Source organism: Oncorhynchus keta, chromosome 11 (assembly GCF_023373465.1).
Source record: "Oncorhynchus keta strain PuntledgeMale-10-30-2019 chromosome 11, Oket_V2, whole genome shotgun sequence".
In the NCBI taxonomy this organism is placed as follows: Eukaryota; Metazoa; Chordata; class Actinopteri; order Salmoniformes; family Salmonidae; genus Oncorhynchus; species Oncorhynchus keta.
Window position 1 is genome coordinate 54,524,355 of NC_068431.1, and position 20,170 is coordinate 54,544,524.

A 20,170-nucleotide genomic window follows, 5' to 3' on the forward strand; every position below is an offset into this window, starting at 1 on the left:
GTTTTGGACCTGCTGAACACAACATGCCAATGTAAAATGAGATTTTTGGATATAAGTATTCACTTTATCGAACAAAACATACATGTATTGTGTAACATGAAGTCCTATGAGTGTCATCTGATGAAGATCATCAAAGGTTAGTGATTTTATCTATATTTCTGCTTTTTGTGACAACTCTATCATGACGTTGGCCTAGGGGGGTAGGTTTATGACAGTCATAAATACCTCTTCCCCCCTTTTTCCTCTCTCAACCCTACTGAGGTTACATTTGCAAAACCCTTGGTTAATATAGAGATTCTGGGAACATCAGAAGGTGCGGGGAAATGAACTATATAAACTATATAAATAATCCGACCAATGGAACATATGCGGTGGTACTTAATGCATATGATGTCAGTTCGGTTGTCATCTGAGAAATTCTCATCAATGATAAGATGACAAACTCTACAGTGGAAAGTCTACACATCAGAGTTATCGGATTCACATGGAATTGTTGTTCAAATTTAAATGTTTGAATATGAAATTATTTGTGATGGGATGAAATGTGATTTTAGCTTCTAAAATGTGAGATTTGGGGTTTTCATAAAATGGGCTCTACTCAATCAGTGAGCAGGGACATGGGCTTTAAAACGTTTCAAACACGCCCTCCTCTCCCTTCCTATATAAGCCCTTGACCTCCTGTTCTGAAGACTTGAGGACGACGGTCCTATGTCAGAATGGTTCAGATAATAACTACAGAACGAAGCCAACATCAGCGTGAGCTTTGGTTGCGAATGGTATGAACTTTGAACTCTTATTCACTACAGAAGTGATACCTCCTAGCCGTTGAGTTAGCAACAGCAGATGCAAACGAGGGTTAGGAAGGAACAGACAGAGTATTCCGTCTATCACCCAATGACGTTACTACAACGTATCCAATTGACAACCAGAGACATTCTTCAAAGGACTCGGTTGGGCAACACGGCCTTCCATCTACCACCAACCTACCGAAGCGCAGCTCAGAGTAAATATTTATTGCATTTTCCTTTTCCAAATGGGCGGTAATTTAGAGTGCACAAGATACTGTATTTACGATCGCACAGCTTCTTCCCGTTGTTCCTCAGTCTTCCCGCTCTTTCACTCAAACCCAGCCCTTTTCCTTTGTGTAACAAGCTGTCATATCTTTTTCTGCCCGCTATGGACATTTTTCTTTATGACATAATTTGTAATCAAGTTATGATTTAATTATATGCATGTGTAATTCTGTGTGATTTGTTAGGTATTGAGTAAATAAATAATTAAACCCAATTTTGTATTGCTGATTCAAATTGTTAGCCAGGGTTTGTGCAGATAACCAAGAATTTACAACTTTCAGATGAGACTGAATTAAGAGCACAATTAATATTAACTGCTATTGATGTAAAATATTACTAGGTCTTTAAGCGTTTATTCAGAAGATAACAGCTCTATAAATATTATTTTGTGGTGCCCGACTCTCTAGTTAATTACATGATTAGCTCAATCAGGTGATATTAATTACGGATAAATTATTTTATAGAATAGCATGTCATATCACTTAATCCGGCATAGCCAAAGACGACGACAACTCTCTTTGGCTGGAAAAATCGCTGTGTTTTTCTGTGACTTGGTGGTGACCTAACATAATCGTTTGTGGAGCTTTCGCTGTAAAGCCTTTTTGAAATCAAACACTGTGGCTGGGAATTTTATCTTTAAAATGGTGCCTAATACTTGTATGTTTGAGAAATTAGTTTTATGAGATTTCTGTTGATTGAATTTGGCGCCCTGCAATTTCATTGGCTGTTGGCAAGGGGTTCCACTAGCGGAACGGGTTTCCCAGACAGGATAACAAAAGCTGCTTCAATGGCAATGCGTCTGGTGGCTTTCTTATACTGGCCAATGCATTAGCCAAATAGTCTATCCATAAAAGGTTTCTAATAGTCTACTTGTCATTTGCCATAATGCTTTAAATTATTCACATAGGCCTACCTGCAGTGCATACAAACATATACACATATTTGTCAGCCCTACTGTATAGTGCCATGTCAACAGTAGGCCTAAACTATACAGTATTTGTGCGTCTGTCATCATTATTCCAGATTCATTCAGGATTATCTGTAATCATGGTAGCATCCACATTAATGTAGAAGTGTTTACAAACATATTATATTCTTACTTCCAATAAAAGTGACTCCAAAATGACACAATACATTATTTACCATTAATTTCTGTTAGGCACAAAATAATCTGAAACACAACCAAAACAAACAGAAAATGCATCCAACAAATTTATGTAGTCATTGCGTGATATAAATATGGGACCAAATACTTAACATTTTAGTACTTTAATACATATATTAGTGAATTTGGGGCGGCAGGGTAGCCTAGTGGTTAGAGCATTGGACTAGTAACCGGACGGTTGCAAGTTCAAACCCCCGAGCTGACAAGGTACAAATCTGTCGTTCTGCCCCTGAACAGGCAGTTAACCCACTGGTCCTAGGCCGTTATTGAAAACAAGAATTTGTTCTTTAACTGACTTGTCTAGTTAAATAAAGGTAAAACAAATAAAATACTATTGGTGCCCTAAAATGGGGTGTACTATGTACAAAAAGTGCTGTACTTTCTAAACGGTTCCCCCGATATGGATGAGAATTCACTAAAGCTTCTTGTGACTCCCAAACCCGCATGCGGGAGCGTAATCATCGCCTGAAACGAATTAGCATAACGCAACGGACATAAATATCCCTATAAAATAGTCCTATTCATGAAAATCACAAATGAAATATAATGAGACACAGCTTAGCCTTTTGTTAATCACCCTGTCATCTCAGATTTTCAAAATATGCTTTACAGCCAAAGTTAGACAAGCATTTGTGTAAGTTTATCGATAGCCTAGCATAGCATTATGCCTTGCTAGCAGCAGGCAACCTTGTCACAAATCAGAAAAACAATCAAATTAAATCGTTAACCTTTGATGAGCTTCGGATGTTTTCACTCATCTTTTTCCCAAAATATTATTTATGTAGGCAAAATAGCTCCGTTTGTTCTTCACGTTTGGCTGAGAAATCGCACGAAAATTGCAGTCACGAAAACGGCGAAAAATATTCCAAATTAGCTCCATAATATCGACAGAAACATGGCAATCAATCCTCAAGGTGTTTTTCTAATATCTATTCGATAATATATCCGTCGGGACAATTAGTTTTTCAGTAGGACCGATTGGAGTAATGGCTACCTCTGTATTTTAGAATCTCTCTCGGAGCCACCATGTGACCACTTACGCAATGTGGCCGCCTACGGCTATTCTTCAACATAAATGCGTAAAACTACGTCACAATGCTGAAGACACCTTGGGGAATACGTAGAAAGCGTAAGCTCGTTGATAACTCACTCACAGCTCAATAGGGACTCATTGGAACGCAGCGCTTTCAAAACCTGGGCAACTTCAGGATTGGATTTTTTTCAGGCTTTCGCCTGCAACATCAGTTCTGTTATACTCACATATCTTTACAGTTTTGCTAACGTTAGAGTGTTTTCTATCTAAGTCAATTATATGCATATTCTAGCATCTTGTCCTGACAAAATATCCCGTATAAAACGGGAACGTTTTTTTTCTCTAAAAATGAAAATACTGCCCCTCTAGAGTGGCAACAGGTTAAAGCTGACAGTCTGCACTTTAACCTCATAGTCATTGTTTGATTTAAAATCCAAATGTTTGGAGTATAGAGCCAATATAAGAACAAATGTTTCACTGTCACAATAATGACAGATGATAAACTTAATTGACATCTAACCTCTTAAGTGTTAGATACAAAAACTCAGAGTGATATAAAAGTACCTTGTCATACCTTTACTGAGGAGGGTGGTCGCGTCATTGCTGCCAATCTGAGAACAGAACAGAGAAGACAGTCAGGAAGAATCCACAGACTCCACACATACAGCTCAGTTAAACATCCAGAGGTAGTCCAAAAAACATGTCAGTGTGTGTGTGTATATGAGGATAAAATGCAGGACTAATAGAACTACCCTTGCCACACTATGCTTCGCTCTCTTTTGCTGGCCCTTTTTAAAAAGAATGTTTCTGTCTCTCACGCCTTCTTCTCACACTTTCTTTCCTCACATGCCCCCTGTCTCCCTGATGCCTTTTTTAGTCTGCACCTTTTCTCCTCTCTTCAAAGCACACTTCATGACAATCTGGTCTCTTGCCTCTTCAGGCGGTCGTCCCAGAAGTGAGTTAAGCCGGGCATGTACTGTACTCACGAGGAGTCACTGATGTGCCTAGCTACGCCAGGGCCAACCATGGCAGAGGACATAGATGAGCTCTCACGCCATGTGTGTGTATTTGTGCACCTGCGTGTGTGTCTGCGTGTGTGTGTGACTAAGTCTAAGTTAGTGAATAATGTGTGTATGTGAATGTGTGGGGGCATCTGTGTGCCTTAGCTGAGCTATTAATGGTCTCCATTCAGCCCAAAAAAGCTAACAACCTAGAAATATTAAGTCTAGGAATAGACAGAGTCTTGCTCCAGTGAGTACACTCCTTCTGCTTCTTGGCTTTTAAAAATATCCCAGAATATTTCAGGACAGACTCGTACAAGAAAAAGGGCTGCAATTGTCAAGTCAGGAGAAAATGTGTAAATCATGGGGCATTTGAGCGTGAACGGACTGTACACCCCTCACATTTTTGTAAATATTTGAATATATCTTTTCATGTGACAACACTGAAGAAATGACACTTTGCTACAATTTAAAGTAGTGAGTGTACAGCTTGTATAACAGTGTAAATGTGCTGTCCCTTCAAAATAACTCAGCACACAGCCATTAATGTCTAAACCGCTGGCAACAAAAGTGAGTACACCCCTAAGTGAAAATGTCCAAATTGGATCCAATTAGCCATTTTCCCTCCCCGGTGTCATGTGACTCATTAGTGTTACAAGGTCTCACGTGTGAATGGGGAGCAGGTGTGTTAAATTTGGTGTCATCACTCTCACACTCCCTCACACTGACTGGTCACTGGAAGTTCAACATGGCACCTCATGGCAAAGAACTCTGAGGATCTGAAAAAAATAATTGTTGCGCTACATAAAGATGGCCTGGGCTATAAGAAGATTGCCAGGACCCTGAAACTGAGCTGCAGCACGGTGGCCAAGACCATACAGTGGTTTAACTGGACAGGTTCCACTCAGAACAGGCCTCGCCATGGTCGACCAAAGAAGTTGAGTTCACATGCTCAGCGTCATTTCCAGAGGTTGTCTTTGGGAAATAGACGTATGAGTGCTGCCAGCATTGCTGCAGAGGTTGAAGGGGTGGGGGGTCAGCCTGTCAGTGCTCAGACCATACGCCGTACACTGCATCAAAGTGGTCTGCATGGCTTTCGTCCCAGAAGGAAGCCTCTTCTAAAGATGATGCACAAGAAAGCCCACAAACAGTTTGCTGAAGACAAGCAGACTAAGGACATGGATTACTGGAACCATGTCCTGTGGTCTGATGAGACCAAGATAAATTTATTTGGTTCAGATGGTGTCAAGCGTGTGTGGCGGCAACCAGGTGAGGAGTACAAAGACAAGTGTGTCTTGCCTACAGTCAAGCATGGTGGTGGGATTGTCATGGTATGGGGCTGCATGAGTGCTGCCAGCACTGGGGAGCTACAGTTCATTGAGGGGACCATGAATGCCAACATGTACTGTGACATACTGAAGCAGAGCATGATCCCCTCCCTTCAGAGACTGGGCCGCAGGGCAGTATTCCAACATGATAACGACCCCAAACACACCTCCAAGACGACCACTACCTTGCTAAAGAAGTTGAGGGTAAAGGTGATGGACTGGCCAAGCATGTCTCCAGACCTAGACCCTATTGAGCATCTGTGGGTCATCCTCAAACGGAAGATGGGGGAGTGCAAGGTCTCTAACATCCACCAGCTCTGTGATGTTGTCATGGAGGAGTGGAAGAGGACTCCAGTAGCAACCTGTGAAGCTCTGGTGAACTCCATGCCCTAGAGGGTTAAGGCAGTGCTGGAAAATGATGGTGGCCACACAAAATATTGACACTTTGGGCCCAATTTGGACATTTTCACTTAGGGGTGTACTCACTTTTGTTGCCAGCGGTTTAGACATTAATGGCTGTGTATTGAGTTATTTTGAGGGGACAGCAAATTTACACTGTTATAATTGCTGGACACTCACTACTTTACATTGTAGCAAATTGTCATTTCTTCAGTGTTGTCACATGAAAAGATATACTAAAATATTTACAAAAATGTCAGGGGTGTACTCACCTTTGTGATATACTGTGTATATATATATGGATGGCTTGTTTGTGAATGTGGAAAAGCTAGGGCTGACCACATTTAGTCGACTGGTCGATTGTTTGGTCGATAGGTCAACCGGGATTTCTTTAGTTGAGCAGTAGCACATTTTTGTTTTTAAATATATCATGGTGTACAAGGAACCTGTCTGATTCGCGCCTGAGTGGACTAATCCATTGTGGAGGCTGTGGGGATGGCACAGTCCATCACTCTAAGACATGTGCCACTGAAATTGTATATGGTTGTATTACATAAGAACAATGGTGCAACACTAATAAAACAAAATATTATTTTATAATAAGTGCGCTTTCTCCTGCGTTGGATGGTGTCCGCTGTCTGCGGTTCTGAAATAAATCAGTGAGTGCACTGTTGAATTGGCGCCTTTTCCTAGACCATGTTGCTATGTGCCAAAAAGCAAAGTTAACCTCAGCGAGATCGGTGTCCCCCACAGGATGGTTGAGCTAATGTAGGCTAATGTGATTAGCATGAGGTTATAAGTAACAAGAACATTTCCCAGGACATAGACATATCTGATGTGGGCAGAAAGCTTAAATTCTTGTTAATCTAACTACACTGTCAAATTTACAGTAGCCATTTACAGTGAAAGAATGCCATGTTATCGTTTGAGGAGAGTGCCCAGTTATGAACTTCAAAATGTATCAATAAACCAATTAGGCACATTTGGGCAGTCTTGATACACATTTTGAACATAAATGCAATGTTTCATTAAATCAGTCTAAAACTTTACACCTACACTGCTGCCGTCTAGTGGCCAAAATCTAAATTGCGCCTAACCTGGAATAGTACATTATGGCCTTTCTCTTGCATTTCAAAGAAAATATATATATAATTTTTTTCTTTGTATTATCTTTTACCAGATCTAATGTGTAATGTTATCCTATATTCAATTCACATTTCCACAAACTTCAAAGTGTTTCCTTTCAAATGGTATCAATAATATGCATATCCTTGCTTTAGGTCATGAGCTACAGGCAGTTAGATTGGGTACGTCATTTTAGAAAAAAAAAGAAAAAAAAGGGTGCGATCCTTAAGAGGTGTTAACCAGCATATTGGTGTTGAGACCAATGCAGCGGAGGCAGCAGCAGAGTTAGGAGACGAGAAAACAGCCCTTGCCTTACTGTATAAGAAAAGTGAGGAGATATTAAATTGGGCTTTCCTTAGGTCTATTATCAATAAATAGCTGTTCAGCTGTCAAATGTGCCTGGTTTTATAAATAATCCATATATGTTTATAAGACAGATCCTGCTTCTATTGAAAAATAATATTTATAATAATACTCATAATGGCTCAATTCTCGTGATCTCCTTCTTATTGTTATTATTACTATTATTATTATGATCATCATTATAATAATAAGTAATGTCATTATCATTAGTAGGCTTAGTATAGAAGCCTTGTATAACCACTACTGAGCTGTAGGCCTAAGAGTGCATCCTGTTCAGTCTTAATACCGTAACTTACTTAGGCCTATACTATATTCCTATATATTTTATAGCCCGCTATATATCAATCAATCATTTATTTGTTCATGTCATCACACAGCATACAAGTCATTCATGATTTAAAATGCAATCAAGTATTTTAGTTTTAAAATAAAATGAAGCGAGCCTTGAAACAATAAATAAACCGTTCCATTTAGGAACTAGCATTCACAAACGAATGTGACTATTTTTAGTCTTTGCTGTAATAAAGGTATAAGAAAAAAGTACATTGTAATCTATACAGCACCTGTTTAGCACACATAATATGCACGCAGCGCTTGCTTCTTACCTTATTTTTCTTGATCTCCAGAATTTTCCACTACTATTCCAATTTATTCCGCACACCTTTACCTCATGAGCAACCATTCCCCCGTTTCAAGTTTATTTGTCACGTCCTCTGCATCCATTTAGCTGTTTACGGTGTTCAGAGTTTGTTATAATCAATTTATTGATGGGATTATGATATCCTATAGGTCAGGCCCTATTGGTCATGCGCGTGGAATGCATACATGTGCCACGTAATGAGAACAAGGGTTGAGGGAATAGGGAATGTTTTTCCTTAACAAATGAGGGATTTCAGTAACAGAACTTTTCAGTCAGAAATGGCTGTAATTATGTTTTAGCTCCCGCAACACGGACAGCGCGATTAACACTGATGTTCTGTGGTGGTCGCTCCAGCAGGGAGGAGAGAGAGACAACGGGTGCTAGTCAGTCACTCACTGTCTTTTTAAAAAAACAGCAAGTCTTAGCCCGGCCCGGCACAATTAAATCAATTGCTGGTTGGACTCCCTCTAGTCATTTGTGTGTCTTAATTATTTAATCAAACAGTGTGCTTAAATCATCAGACAAGCTCAGTGAATATAGTGGATTTGATTAAAAGACCTAGGATGTGTCTATATATGGAAAAATACACGTTTTGACAGGACAGACCAAGATACATTTTGTCTGGGGACAGCCCTAAGATAACCGAAGTCGTTGTTGTTTTTAAGGATCCTGTTGTTGTTATCCGTGTAGTGCTATTTGAAGAGTGTTCCATAAGAGTGCTGCAGCTGCTGAAGTTTAGCAGTCTGCCCTCTGCACTGGTAAATCAATAGCCCTACTCTATAAAGCACGCTATACATATACTGTGTACGGTTCATGAATGAACTCTATTTATAATCTATTTACAATAAAATATTATATAGAGAGGCTTCTGCAGAACAGGGAGGCGAGTTGTAACCTGTAACATGACGAGAGTTCTGAAGCACGGTGGTACATGGTGATGGTGGTGGGACAATATTTTCACTGTAGGTAGAGCTGCATATCATCCAAGTATGTCCCTGGATACAAGTAGTCCTTCTGTAATGGTGGCCAACAGTACACAGCAGGGTTGAGGTCAATTCATAGACAATCATTGAGGAGAGAATTGGAAATGTAATTTCAGTTTACCTCCTGAATTGACGGAATTGAAATGGAATTGACCCCAGCCCTGGATGGACGTGGTCTAATTTAACTGGTACCATATTGAACCATGTTCCTAGAAAAGTCATTTTCCTCCATGCCCAAACCGGATGAGCGCGTGCATCCGCCATCGTGCGCAAATTGATTTTGTCCACCTACACCAAACGCGGTTACGACACGCAGGTTGAAATTTCAAAACAAACTCTGAACCAATTATATTAATTTGGGGACAGGTCGAAAAGCATTAAACATTTATGGCAATTTAACTAGCTAGCTTGCAGTTGCTAGCTAATTTGTCCTGGGATATAAACGTTGAGTTGTTATTTTACCTGAAATGCACAAGGTCCTCTACTCCGACAATTAATCCACACATAAAATAGGTCAACCGAATCGTTTCTAGTCATCTCTCCTCGTTCAAGGCTTTTTCTTCTTTGGACTTAAATGGCGATTGGCATCTAACTTTCATCATAAGGTGTATAAGCACAAATGACCGACCTCAGTTCAACTTTCAATCACCCACGTGAGTATAACCAATGAGGAGATGGCATGTGGGTATATGCTTCTATAAACCAATGAGGAGATTGGGAGAACTGACTTCTATTTCAGCACTTGGCAATGTAGACGTTCATTCGCGCGCGCAAACAGTGTGGGTGCAATGATTGAATAACGTGTATGTGCAAATTGATTTTTCAACGCTCGCGCGAGTGGTCACGGCTTGCGCGCGCCAACGAGCGTCTGCGTTGTCAAGCGCTAAAATAGAAGTCCGTTCTATTTTAGAGCAGCACCCGAAAAGTGTGGATGACTGTTTGTCTTGACCTTTTATGAGTATGAGATGCCACAGTGCTATGCCCTCAAGGTGTGTGTGCTTGGTGTGTTTTTGTTTGAAAAGAGAGTTGGAGAATTTGAATGCTTGGGCGTTAAATACATGAGGGGTGGTAGCTCATGAAAGGCAAAGTAAGCAAAGTGTAATAATGTGATGGCTTGTGGAACAGCTTGGGTCAGCTATGCTTCGGATGGACAGAGCACTTTGCTCTTTTAGCTGACAGGGTGGAGTGGAGGGCACTATAGCAACAGTGTTTCTATTGGCTAGGGGACTCTCAGGGGGAGACCTGAGGCGTAGCAGTTAAGAGTGTTGTGCCAGTAACCGAAAGGTTACTGGTTCAAATCCCAGAGCCAGCAAAGTGGAAAAATCTGCTGTTCTGACCATAATAACTGCTCCCTGGATGCCGATGATGTTAATTAAGACAGCCCCCCACATCTCTCTGATTCAGAGGGGTTGGATTAAATGTGGAAGACACATTTCAGTTGAATACATTCAGTTGAGAAACATGTTTTCTCCTTGGCTGTTTTTTTCATTCCGTAGGAAGTAGAAGTACTGTAGAGCTTCCCGGGGTTCCTGCTTTCTCTGGCTCTGCATCTTGTTTGACAGGCCTGGCATGGCCTACAGGCTTAAGGAAAAGAGTTGCAGCATCCTCTCCCTCTCAGCAAATGACTGCATATATGAATGGACAAAGCCATTGATCACGTGACACCATTCATTCCTATGTGAAGACTCAATAGGGAATTGAAACCAAATGAAGTCGGATGGAGACATAACACGCGCAGTTTGAGCTACTCCAGGAAGTGAAATTGCAGGCTGGCTCAGTGCTGCCCCTTCTCACTGAGTAACTCAAGTTGAAGGCTGACGGGGTTACTGCAGGCTGCCATTATCAACTCAATTATCCTTATGTGGGAGTGAACGTTATTTATAATAAGGGTGACATGGAGAAAATTGGACCTATCTGAAATGGTCCGATTTCCCTTCAGGAAAATATATTTGATCTAAACCCTCCCCGAACGCTTGAAAAAGAGACCCTCCTTATACCCAAGACAATAATAATTAAAACAAAGTGAATAGCAGAGAACATGTCTACCGTTTACACACATTTTTTGGACAGAACAGAGACTTAGATATGCAGTTTTAGAAACTGTTCTTTGTTCTGTAAGCATTACATGGCAACGCAGGAATTTTGATAGCACACGGGGCTGCAGGCCAGAAGGTTGTGGGTTGTCCTTGGACCACCGTGGACAAGAGTAGAAATATCTTCTTTATAGTAAAAGCATTGAATGAATCTCTCATCGTATTTGCAGGTTCGAAGAAAATATATATATTTTTTATAAAAATGTCATGCAGTTTCCATTTTTCTTTTGTCTTACATCATTGGCAAGAAACATATAGTTTTTAATCAAATTAATTATAGTAGTAGCAAGCTATCAAAGTTGGCCTCAGGTCCTCCTTCTCATCTTTGCTCTCTCCTTCTCAAACTGAACATGACATAGCCTATAGGCTAGTCCGTGTGCAAGAAAGTACAAAAACGACAAAATTGGGAGAAGCCTTTGACTCTCCTCCTGAACTGCCACCGTAGGCCTACACTGCACAGCCATTGGTTAGGCAGCACACAAAACCGTTTTTGATCAGCAAGAGCAGAGCAGGCCAGGGCTCAGGATTGGAATACCCATTGCAGTGTGGTTCTCCAAGCATGCACTTTGACTACTATAGCCTATAGGCTTTGGATCATTTGGGGGCGGCAGGGTAGCTTAGTGGTTTGAGTGTTGGACTAGTAACCAGAAGGTTGCAAGTTCAAATCCCCGAGCTGACAAGGTACAAATCTGTCGTTCTGCCCCTGAACAGGCACTGTTCCTAGGCCGTCATTGGAAATAAGAATTTGTTCTTAACTGACTTGCCTAGTTAAATAAAAAAATAGTCTATAGGCGCACCTGATATTGCGCACCCTGCGGCGATTCAGCAGGCACACATAGCCTAATAAACAACTAATTCTAAAACACTGATAGATATTGAAATTTACTCAATTGAATGACCCTCCCTTAGACTAGATTTACTTCCTTTGACTGAAGTTGAAAAGCAAGACCCTCCCCTATTTTCCTCCAGGTAACCATTCTGTAAATTTCAATCCAGCACTAACTTCTTGTGTGGAATCATATAGTAACCAAAAAAGTGTTAACAAATCTAAATATATTTTATATTTGAGATTCTTCAAAGTAGCCACCCTTTGCCTTGATGACAGCTTTGCACACTCTTGGCATTCTCTAAACCAGCTTCACCTGGAATGCTTTTCCAGCAGTCTTGAAGAAGTTCCCATATATGCTGAGCACTTGTTGGCTGCTTTTTCTTCACTCTGCGGTCCAACTCATCCCAAACCATCTCAATTGGGTCGAGGTCATGTAGATTTGATGTCTTCACTATTATACTACAATGTAGAAAACAGTAAAAAACCCTTGAAACCCTTGAAACCCTTGAAAAAAAGTGTCCACACCTTTGACTGGTACTGTACATCTGGTGTATTAGAAGCCGTTCTTGGTACCATTATTGACTTTACATTTTTAATATTTTTTTTAGATGAAGATTAACCACGAAGATCGTCATTTTTACATTCACTATAATGGTGGGATCGTTTTCTGCTAACAATGCCTGCAGTACCGCGGTTGACCTTGAACGTCCATTGCTTCAATGAGAGTGTCTTGTCGTTGTCTGCTGCTCCCAGCTGACTCTAGCCCTTTTTGTCAAGGATAAAAGCCTGGAACAATCTCTCTCCACTGACCCTGATCGCTTCGTCTCTGTTTACCTCTCCGGGCGATTCAAGCGTGACGGAATTTACATTTCCACGTGGAATCACGACTTGATTGTCTTACAGAATGGACAAAAAATATAAATGAAACTTTTGATGTGTGTGTCTATTGTACCCCTTGTGGGGAGTGTATGCCCCAAAAAGCAGACTTGACATGTTGGAGAAATTAAGCAAATAAGAAGAATTATGGATGGTACATGAATGGACATGTAAAACCTTGATGAAAGTTAGCTTTACAGAGAAAGTTTCAAGATGATCAGATGTAAGGTGCATGTTTTACAATGACCTTTCCTAAAAAAAACGTTATGGATTTACTAACTTGCAATGATCGTGATATGAGGTTGCTTTGGCTATTTGTAGGAAGCACTGATTGTAAGTCACTCTGGATAAGAGTGTCTACGAAATGCTTAAAATATCAATGTAATCTAGGTTATACAGAAGCAGGGCGAAAAGAGACTCACTGTTTCTCTGCTTTGTCCCTGTCATCGAGGAAGAAGAGGGCGGTTGCCAAGAAGAACATGCCACCCAGGACGATGACGAAGGGACAGAGCATGAGGGCATAACCCAAACTGAGGAACTGCCATAGCACCGACCTAGTGTAGCTCTTCTGGAGGGCATCCGATATCTGAACACATACACACAAACACACACACACACACACACACACACACAGAGAGAGAGAGAGAGAAAAACAACAGTAAAGGAATATGGATATGCTATAGACATTATGCACACTCGTGTCTTTCCAAGTCACCAATAGTGATCACTAATATTACTATTCAGGCCGGTTTCCTAGATCCAGAGAAGACCTATTCCTGTACTACAAAGTAGAATCTCCATTCAATATTTAATATTACTTTTTAGTCAAGGGCTTATCTGTGTCCGGGAAACCGGCATATAATGTTTCTGCATCAATCCTAGTGCTTGTTACCATTATAGTGCATTGCATAATTACAGTATGTGTGACTCATTTAGCAAGAGATTCATTTGACTCTTATGTAAAGTTATCAAAGCAGAAAAAAGCTAATCTCTGGACAGCACGGTCAGATCTTGCAACAGACGCCAAAGACTACAAGGAGTGTAGTAGTAGTGAGTTACTACAAGGAGTAGTAGTGAGTTACATGAGCTCCTCTGACTGCTACAGGCTACAGGGCAGATCCATACATATCGTCCCCGATCCATTAGGCAAATCAATAATGCAAAGTAACACACTTAACCAATGAATATCTCAAACACAAAAAGGAGAAAATGTTACAAAACACCAATGTCTCTAAAAGTGGATATTCCAAGCAGCCTATTCAGTAATTTCAAGGTTAGAGTTCTCCCGAGCTGAGTGTTGCCCTGGTCCGTCACGCAATGTGCTAAAGAAAACAACAGCTGGGAGATAGTCTTACTAAAGTGCTGACACACACACACAAACTGTGAGTGCAGGTTGGCCAGTGTTCCTCAAAGTGCTGTGGAGAATGGCAGAACACTCACTCCTGCCCTGACAGCCCAGGTCCCCTGACTTGCCTTTCTTAATTTCCCCTGAGAGGATAAATAGTTAGATTGAATTGAAAAAGGTAAAGACTGACAGGGCTTGCCTCTCTCTCTCTCTCTCTCTCTCTCTCTCTCTCTCTCTCTCTCTCTCTCTCTCTCTCTCTCTCTCTCTCTCTCTCTCTCTCTCTCTTTCTCAGAGTGTAGGTGGGTGTTATAAGAGTGTGCATGTGAGAGTGTATGACTGTATGCATGCACAAATTTATGTGTGGGCTAAAAATACATAGTGCATGTCAAATGATCCATTACAAGGCATTTCTTGCAAGATTGCAGGGAGATTACATCGCCAACCACTCTGCCTCTGGCCATTTGCCACACACACACACACACACACACACACACACACACACACACACACACACACACACACACACACACACACACACACACACACACACACACACACACACACACACACACACACACACACACACACACACACACACACTTACATGTGTCTTTACACTTGTTCATTATATTCCTCCCTGAAGCTATGGTTTGTATTTGTCAGCCACTCTGGCCTACGTGCTGGTACAAGGGGGACTATATACTGTGGATGAATGGCTTGTCACTCAATAAGAAGGACCAGTACTGCAGGATACAGTGGGAGCCCAGTTAATTTTAACACACATCCTCCATCAATATACAAAGGCAATGCACTGTGGCTGCTTCGGTTCACGATCCTCTGAGGGCACGTCTCTAATGCAGGTCTAATATTTGGGTCTTGGGCAGCACAAGTACTTGTAAAAACCTAATTCTGCACCAAGTGGGTGGCTCAAGGCTGCTTTATTCTGTAGTTGCTAAGCGATGAACGGCTGACATGTTTTCCCGTGATTTCAGATCTGCAGACTCTGTTCATCCTTGTGGTGGGGGGTGGCGGGTGTGGAGGCAGGAGGGTTGTGGGTTGGTAGAGTGCGTCATGATGAGCCCATCACACCGGCCTGCTAAATCTCCGGGCCAGTCAGAGATAGAGGAGTCGCTGCATGGTGACGCATTCAGGGCATTCTGGGCCTGGTCTCCTTGGTCTGGAGGTCGGTGACATTCCGGGAGGGATGAATCACAGCAACCTGGTCTCAGAGCATTTCATATTTTTCTTTACACGCTCTGTGTGAATTAGTATGATAGGTTACATTTTGCATGGTATGTAATTACATTTTGGATGTCCATCATCCATTTTGTATGATATGTTATGAATTATAATTTGTATGATATGTTATGAATTTACAAAATGTACAACACAAATTTTCAAAACATATGACATGTTACAAATTCCAATTTGTGGTGGCTAACGTTAACCTCAGCTAGGCTAGGGGTTAGGGTTAAGGTTAGGAGTTGTGTTAAGCCTTCATTTTAACATAAGTCTCTAATGTACTTGTCCTCTTGCTCAGTCGTGCACCAGGGCCCCCACTCCTCTTTCTATTCTGGTTAGAGCCAGTTTGCACTGTTCTGTGAAGGGAGTAGTACACAGCGTTGTACGAGATCTTCAGTTTCTTGGCAATTTCTCACGTGGAATAGCCTTCATTTCTCAGAACAATAGTAAACTGACGAGTTTCTGACCATTTCACCGTTTCTGGCCATTTTGAGCCTGGAACCCATAAATGCTGATGCTCCAGATACTCAACTAGTCTAAAGAAGGCCAGTTTTATTGCTTCTTTAAACAGAACAATAGTTTTCAGCTGTGCTAACATAATTGCAAAAGGGTTTTCTAATGATCAACGAGCCTTTTAAAATGATAAACTTGGATTAGCTAACACAACGTGCTATTGGAACACAGGAGTGATGGTTGCTAATAATGGGCCTCTGTACGCCTATGTAGATATTCCATAAAACATCTGCAGTTTCCAGCTACAATAGTCATTTACAACATTAACAATGTCTACACCGTACTTCTGATCAATTTGATGTTATTTTTTTATTTTAAATAGAACATTTCTAAGTGACCCCAAACTTTTGAACGGTAGTTGTATATACTTTTCTCCCCCTTCTTAAATAACTGCTGTATCTGCTGTTCCACAGCCCCGTCTGTCACTGTTCTGCCTGTCCCCAGTGAATCCCCAGGCCTGAGTTTGATTCTCTAATCAAGACCACTGTTGGCTCTTACTGAGGACAGTAGAACAACAATTTGAAACCACCTCACTTCATGGCATAAGGTCAAATGAAGCTTTGGAAGCACATCTTTGGCTAATAGTATATTGTGTAAGTTATTCAGTATTGGAGGAGATAAGTAACTTATTCATACCGAGATAGGCAACTCAGGGCAGTCCACCTCACCCTTTACCCCTTGCCACACGTATTTAGGCATGTGGTCACACTGTGTGTGGGGACACAGTGTGTATAACCTCCTAGCTCCAGCACTCTCTCCCAGGTCGACCACAGTGCAGCACACCATGCCGAGTAGAGGGGCATTTCCATTGGGTTACTGTTTAACTTGGAAAGTTCTCCTCCGATGCTTTCTCTCCAGAATTACTCAAATGCCAGTTGGCAGCTTGGGGTGAAATATGTTCCCCCCCTTCTGGAATGGACTTGGAACGGTATAGTAATGTCATGGACGCTTGGCATATCTCTTTCATCTTGGTGAAACGTTCAGAAAACACGCCCGGAACTAGTGACATCATGGCCACTTATAGGATGGTATAGGAGCGGGGGCTGAAGCTATTGTCTATGTAAGGATGCAGTGTAAGGCCAGGCATTTAGGAGACCAGAGGGAACACTTAGAGAGCAGTGTGTGTCCTTGAGAATGTGAGTGCCAGTAAGAGCCATGTTCACTGGTTCTGACTACTAGTCATAATGGTGTCCCCATGGGAACTGGGTTTACTGGAAAGTGGGTTGGCAGAAATTAGCGAACGACTGGCGAAGTGAAGTCACACCTCTGTTCACTACTAGTCCTAATGGGAGGTTTGTTAAAAGCTGTTGTGGTACCAACCTCATTTAACCTTGCAATGGCAGAGTTAGACAAAGGCTACTAAAAAGCATCAAGTGATGAGTGAATAGTGTGAATGTGTTATGATACATATACAGTATTGTATGTAACAACCTATTCATCCACACTACAGGACTATGGATCCCAAGTAACTCTCACACACAGTACTCACATATAAATGAACACACACGCAAAAGCATGCATACACACGTAAACGCACACACACACACACACACACACACACACACACACACACACACACACACACACACACACACACACACACACACACACACACACACACACACACACACACACACACACACACACACACACACACACACACACACACACACACACAAAGAGAGCGAGAGTAGAGTAGTCTTACCAGGCCTATGAGGTATGGGCTTCCAGCATCCCCCAGGAGATGGGAAGTGAAGCCCTGGAAGGCAACCGCTGTGGCCCTCCGAGTCGGAATGACAACATACTGCAGAGAGATGATAAGATCAGATGAGACTCGACTTGACTGGCTTCTTGTGCAGACATTTATTTAGCTTCACCATCACGTACTAAAAAAAATATCGTCAAGGTCCAAATTCAATCACATAAGATATAACACATCATCACATAACAGAGAGAGATGGAGAGCGAGTTGAAACGAGGGCAGAAGTGGTGACTAGGGATGTAGAAGGAAGGATCTATCCATCACAGGAGGTTGATGGTACATTAATTGGGGAGAACGGGCTTGAAGTAAGGTATGGAGCGGTATAGGTGGAATGGTATCAAATACATCAAACACATGGTCTCCATGTGTTTAGATGCCATTCCATTTGCTCTGTTCCAGACGTTATTATGAGCCGTCCTCCCCTTAACAGCCTCCACTGCTATCCATACGTCCATCCATAGTAAAACAACAACAACTTCAGGAGACCTCAATTATGCAAGTTCAGTCCACCTCACTGCCAAAGACCTCCAGGCTTGTCATCTCCAGCTAGATTAGAACTGTGTGTGTGTGTGTGTGAGTCTAACACACGCACACACACAGTAAGTGCTGTATGGTAAGTGCTGTCCAGTAATTAATGTATGGGCCTCTACTCTGCAGCTGACTGTCCTGTCTCCTCTCCCCTACCCTCTGCAAGCTAACTCACCAGTATGTCTATTCTAACTGGCAGATTCATGAGTTTGGCTGGTCCTTTCACTTCACAGGAAGTCCCATTTCATTTGGCTACACGTAAACGTACACACGTAAACAAGTTCTAAGCTACCCTCCTAGATCATTTCTTTGGGACTTGGGTCAAGTACTATTTGATATCTTTTCAAATAAATGTTGTGTTAACTTTAGCCTGCCTGGAGTTCCAGATGGATGGATTTGCAGTTCTGCGACTATTGTATTGCACCAGGCAAGCTCAATGAAATAGTATTTGGCCTGTCTGAAAAAGAGCTCTCCCATGCATTTAGTCTTTCCATGAGTGGTGTATGCATCATGCATGGTCAAGGGCATAATTATGATGACTGAGCCCCATCCGATATATACAAAGCTCCCTGTCCCTGTTACAGTCATGCATTTCATAACTCAAAATAAGAAACTCAAATTGCACCAGAAGAGATAACCACCCTTTATTACAGTAGTGCAGTATTAGACGTTTCCAGTGGTAGGCAACAGAGGTATAGTTTTTTCTTAGTACATACCATTAAAATGTCTGCCGTGATGGCCCAGTTCAGAAAGAGCAGCGTTTCCCCTATGAAGATACAGACCTGAAAACGAGAGAGAAAGAAAGAGGGATATTAAATACCAACCATTAGGACTGTCTGATCTGAGTTTCACCTTGCACAGACTTAGGCCACAGCCAATGAGAGTGAAAGAAGTGAAAGTCAAAAGGTGTCTCTTGTTTTGCAGATATCGGAAAACACAGGGAATTAAAATGCTTCAGTTGCTGTGGTCTGTGTGGAAACATGCTATTACGCTGTGCTCACGTTATACAGGGATGGACTGCTTCATTCGGTGCCAATTGAACTGGGGTTAAGTATAAACTTGCACCCTATTTACTATATAGGGAATAGTGTGCCATTTGGAATGCTAGCCTAGGTGAGCAGGGAACCAGCGCAGAATGGTATGGAGAAAGTGATTGCGCCACCTATTCACTTTATAGTGCACTACTTTTGGCCAGAGCTTCATGGGCCCTGGTCAAAAGTAGTGCCGTATATAGGGAGTACACTTTTACAAAAAAGGGTTCCAAAAGGGTTCCCCGCCTGTCCCCATAGGAGAACCTTTTTCGGTTCCATGTAGAACCCTCTGTGGAAAGGATTCTATCTGGAACCAAAAAGGGTTCTCCTATGGGGACAGGCGAAGAACCCTTTAGGTTCTAGATAGCACTTATTCTTTTCTAGGAATATAGGGTTCTATTTGGGACGCACTTAGTCTCTGTAAATGTCTGTCAGCGAGGCTAGTGTATATTCCTCTAGTGGACAAAATGTTCTCACTCTTCTGGTCTCACAACAACAGATCAACTCAACAAGGGTTCTCACAAATTAACAAACATCGAGTCCATATCCCTGGCTCTCACTTTGTAACGATAACTTAAAACACAGATATTGAATAACATAGAGGGACTTGACATTCAGGAGAATGTGTACATAGTCTCCTGACATCTCTAATCAAAGCAAGCCCTGAGCAGCTGGCAAGGCTGTGTGGCGACACAAACACTTTCTAGTAATAGATCCAGAGAGATTTGGTTGCGATAGAATCCAATGTATCGTGGTTGGCAATGGAGGACTGGAGGATCTATGTCACACACACACACACACACACACACACACACACACACACACACACACACACACACAC

The 20,170-nt window shown here is 41.7% G+C and overlaps 1 protein-coding gene across 2 annotated transcripts in view; it reads right to left on the reverse strand.

Moving 5' to 3' along the window:
* The window catches only part of spns2 (SPNS lysolipid transporter 2, sphingosine-1-phosphate), a 141,605-nt gene that overhangs the window by 15,012 nt on the left and 106,423 nt on the right, over positions 1-20,170 (reverse strand). The window contains exons 9-12 of one of the 2 annotated variants that reach the window (XM_035781343.2): positions 19,015-19,080; positions 17,714-17,812; positions 13,331-13,494; positions 3,846-3,882 (exon numbers count right to left, since the gene is read on the reverse strand). In XM_035781343.2, coding sequence (XP_035637236.1) covers positions 3,846-3,882; positions 13,331-13,494; positions 17,714-17,812; positions 19,015-19,080 — 366 coding nt within the window. Of the gene's footprint in view, positions 1-3,835; positions 3,883-13,330; positions 13,495-17,713; positions 17,813-19,014; positions 19,081-20,170 lie in introns of both variants that reach the window. The other variant, XM_035781344.2, reaches the window with a different exon arrangement.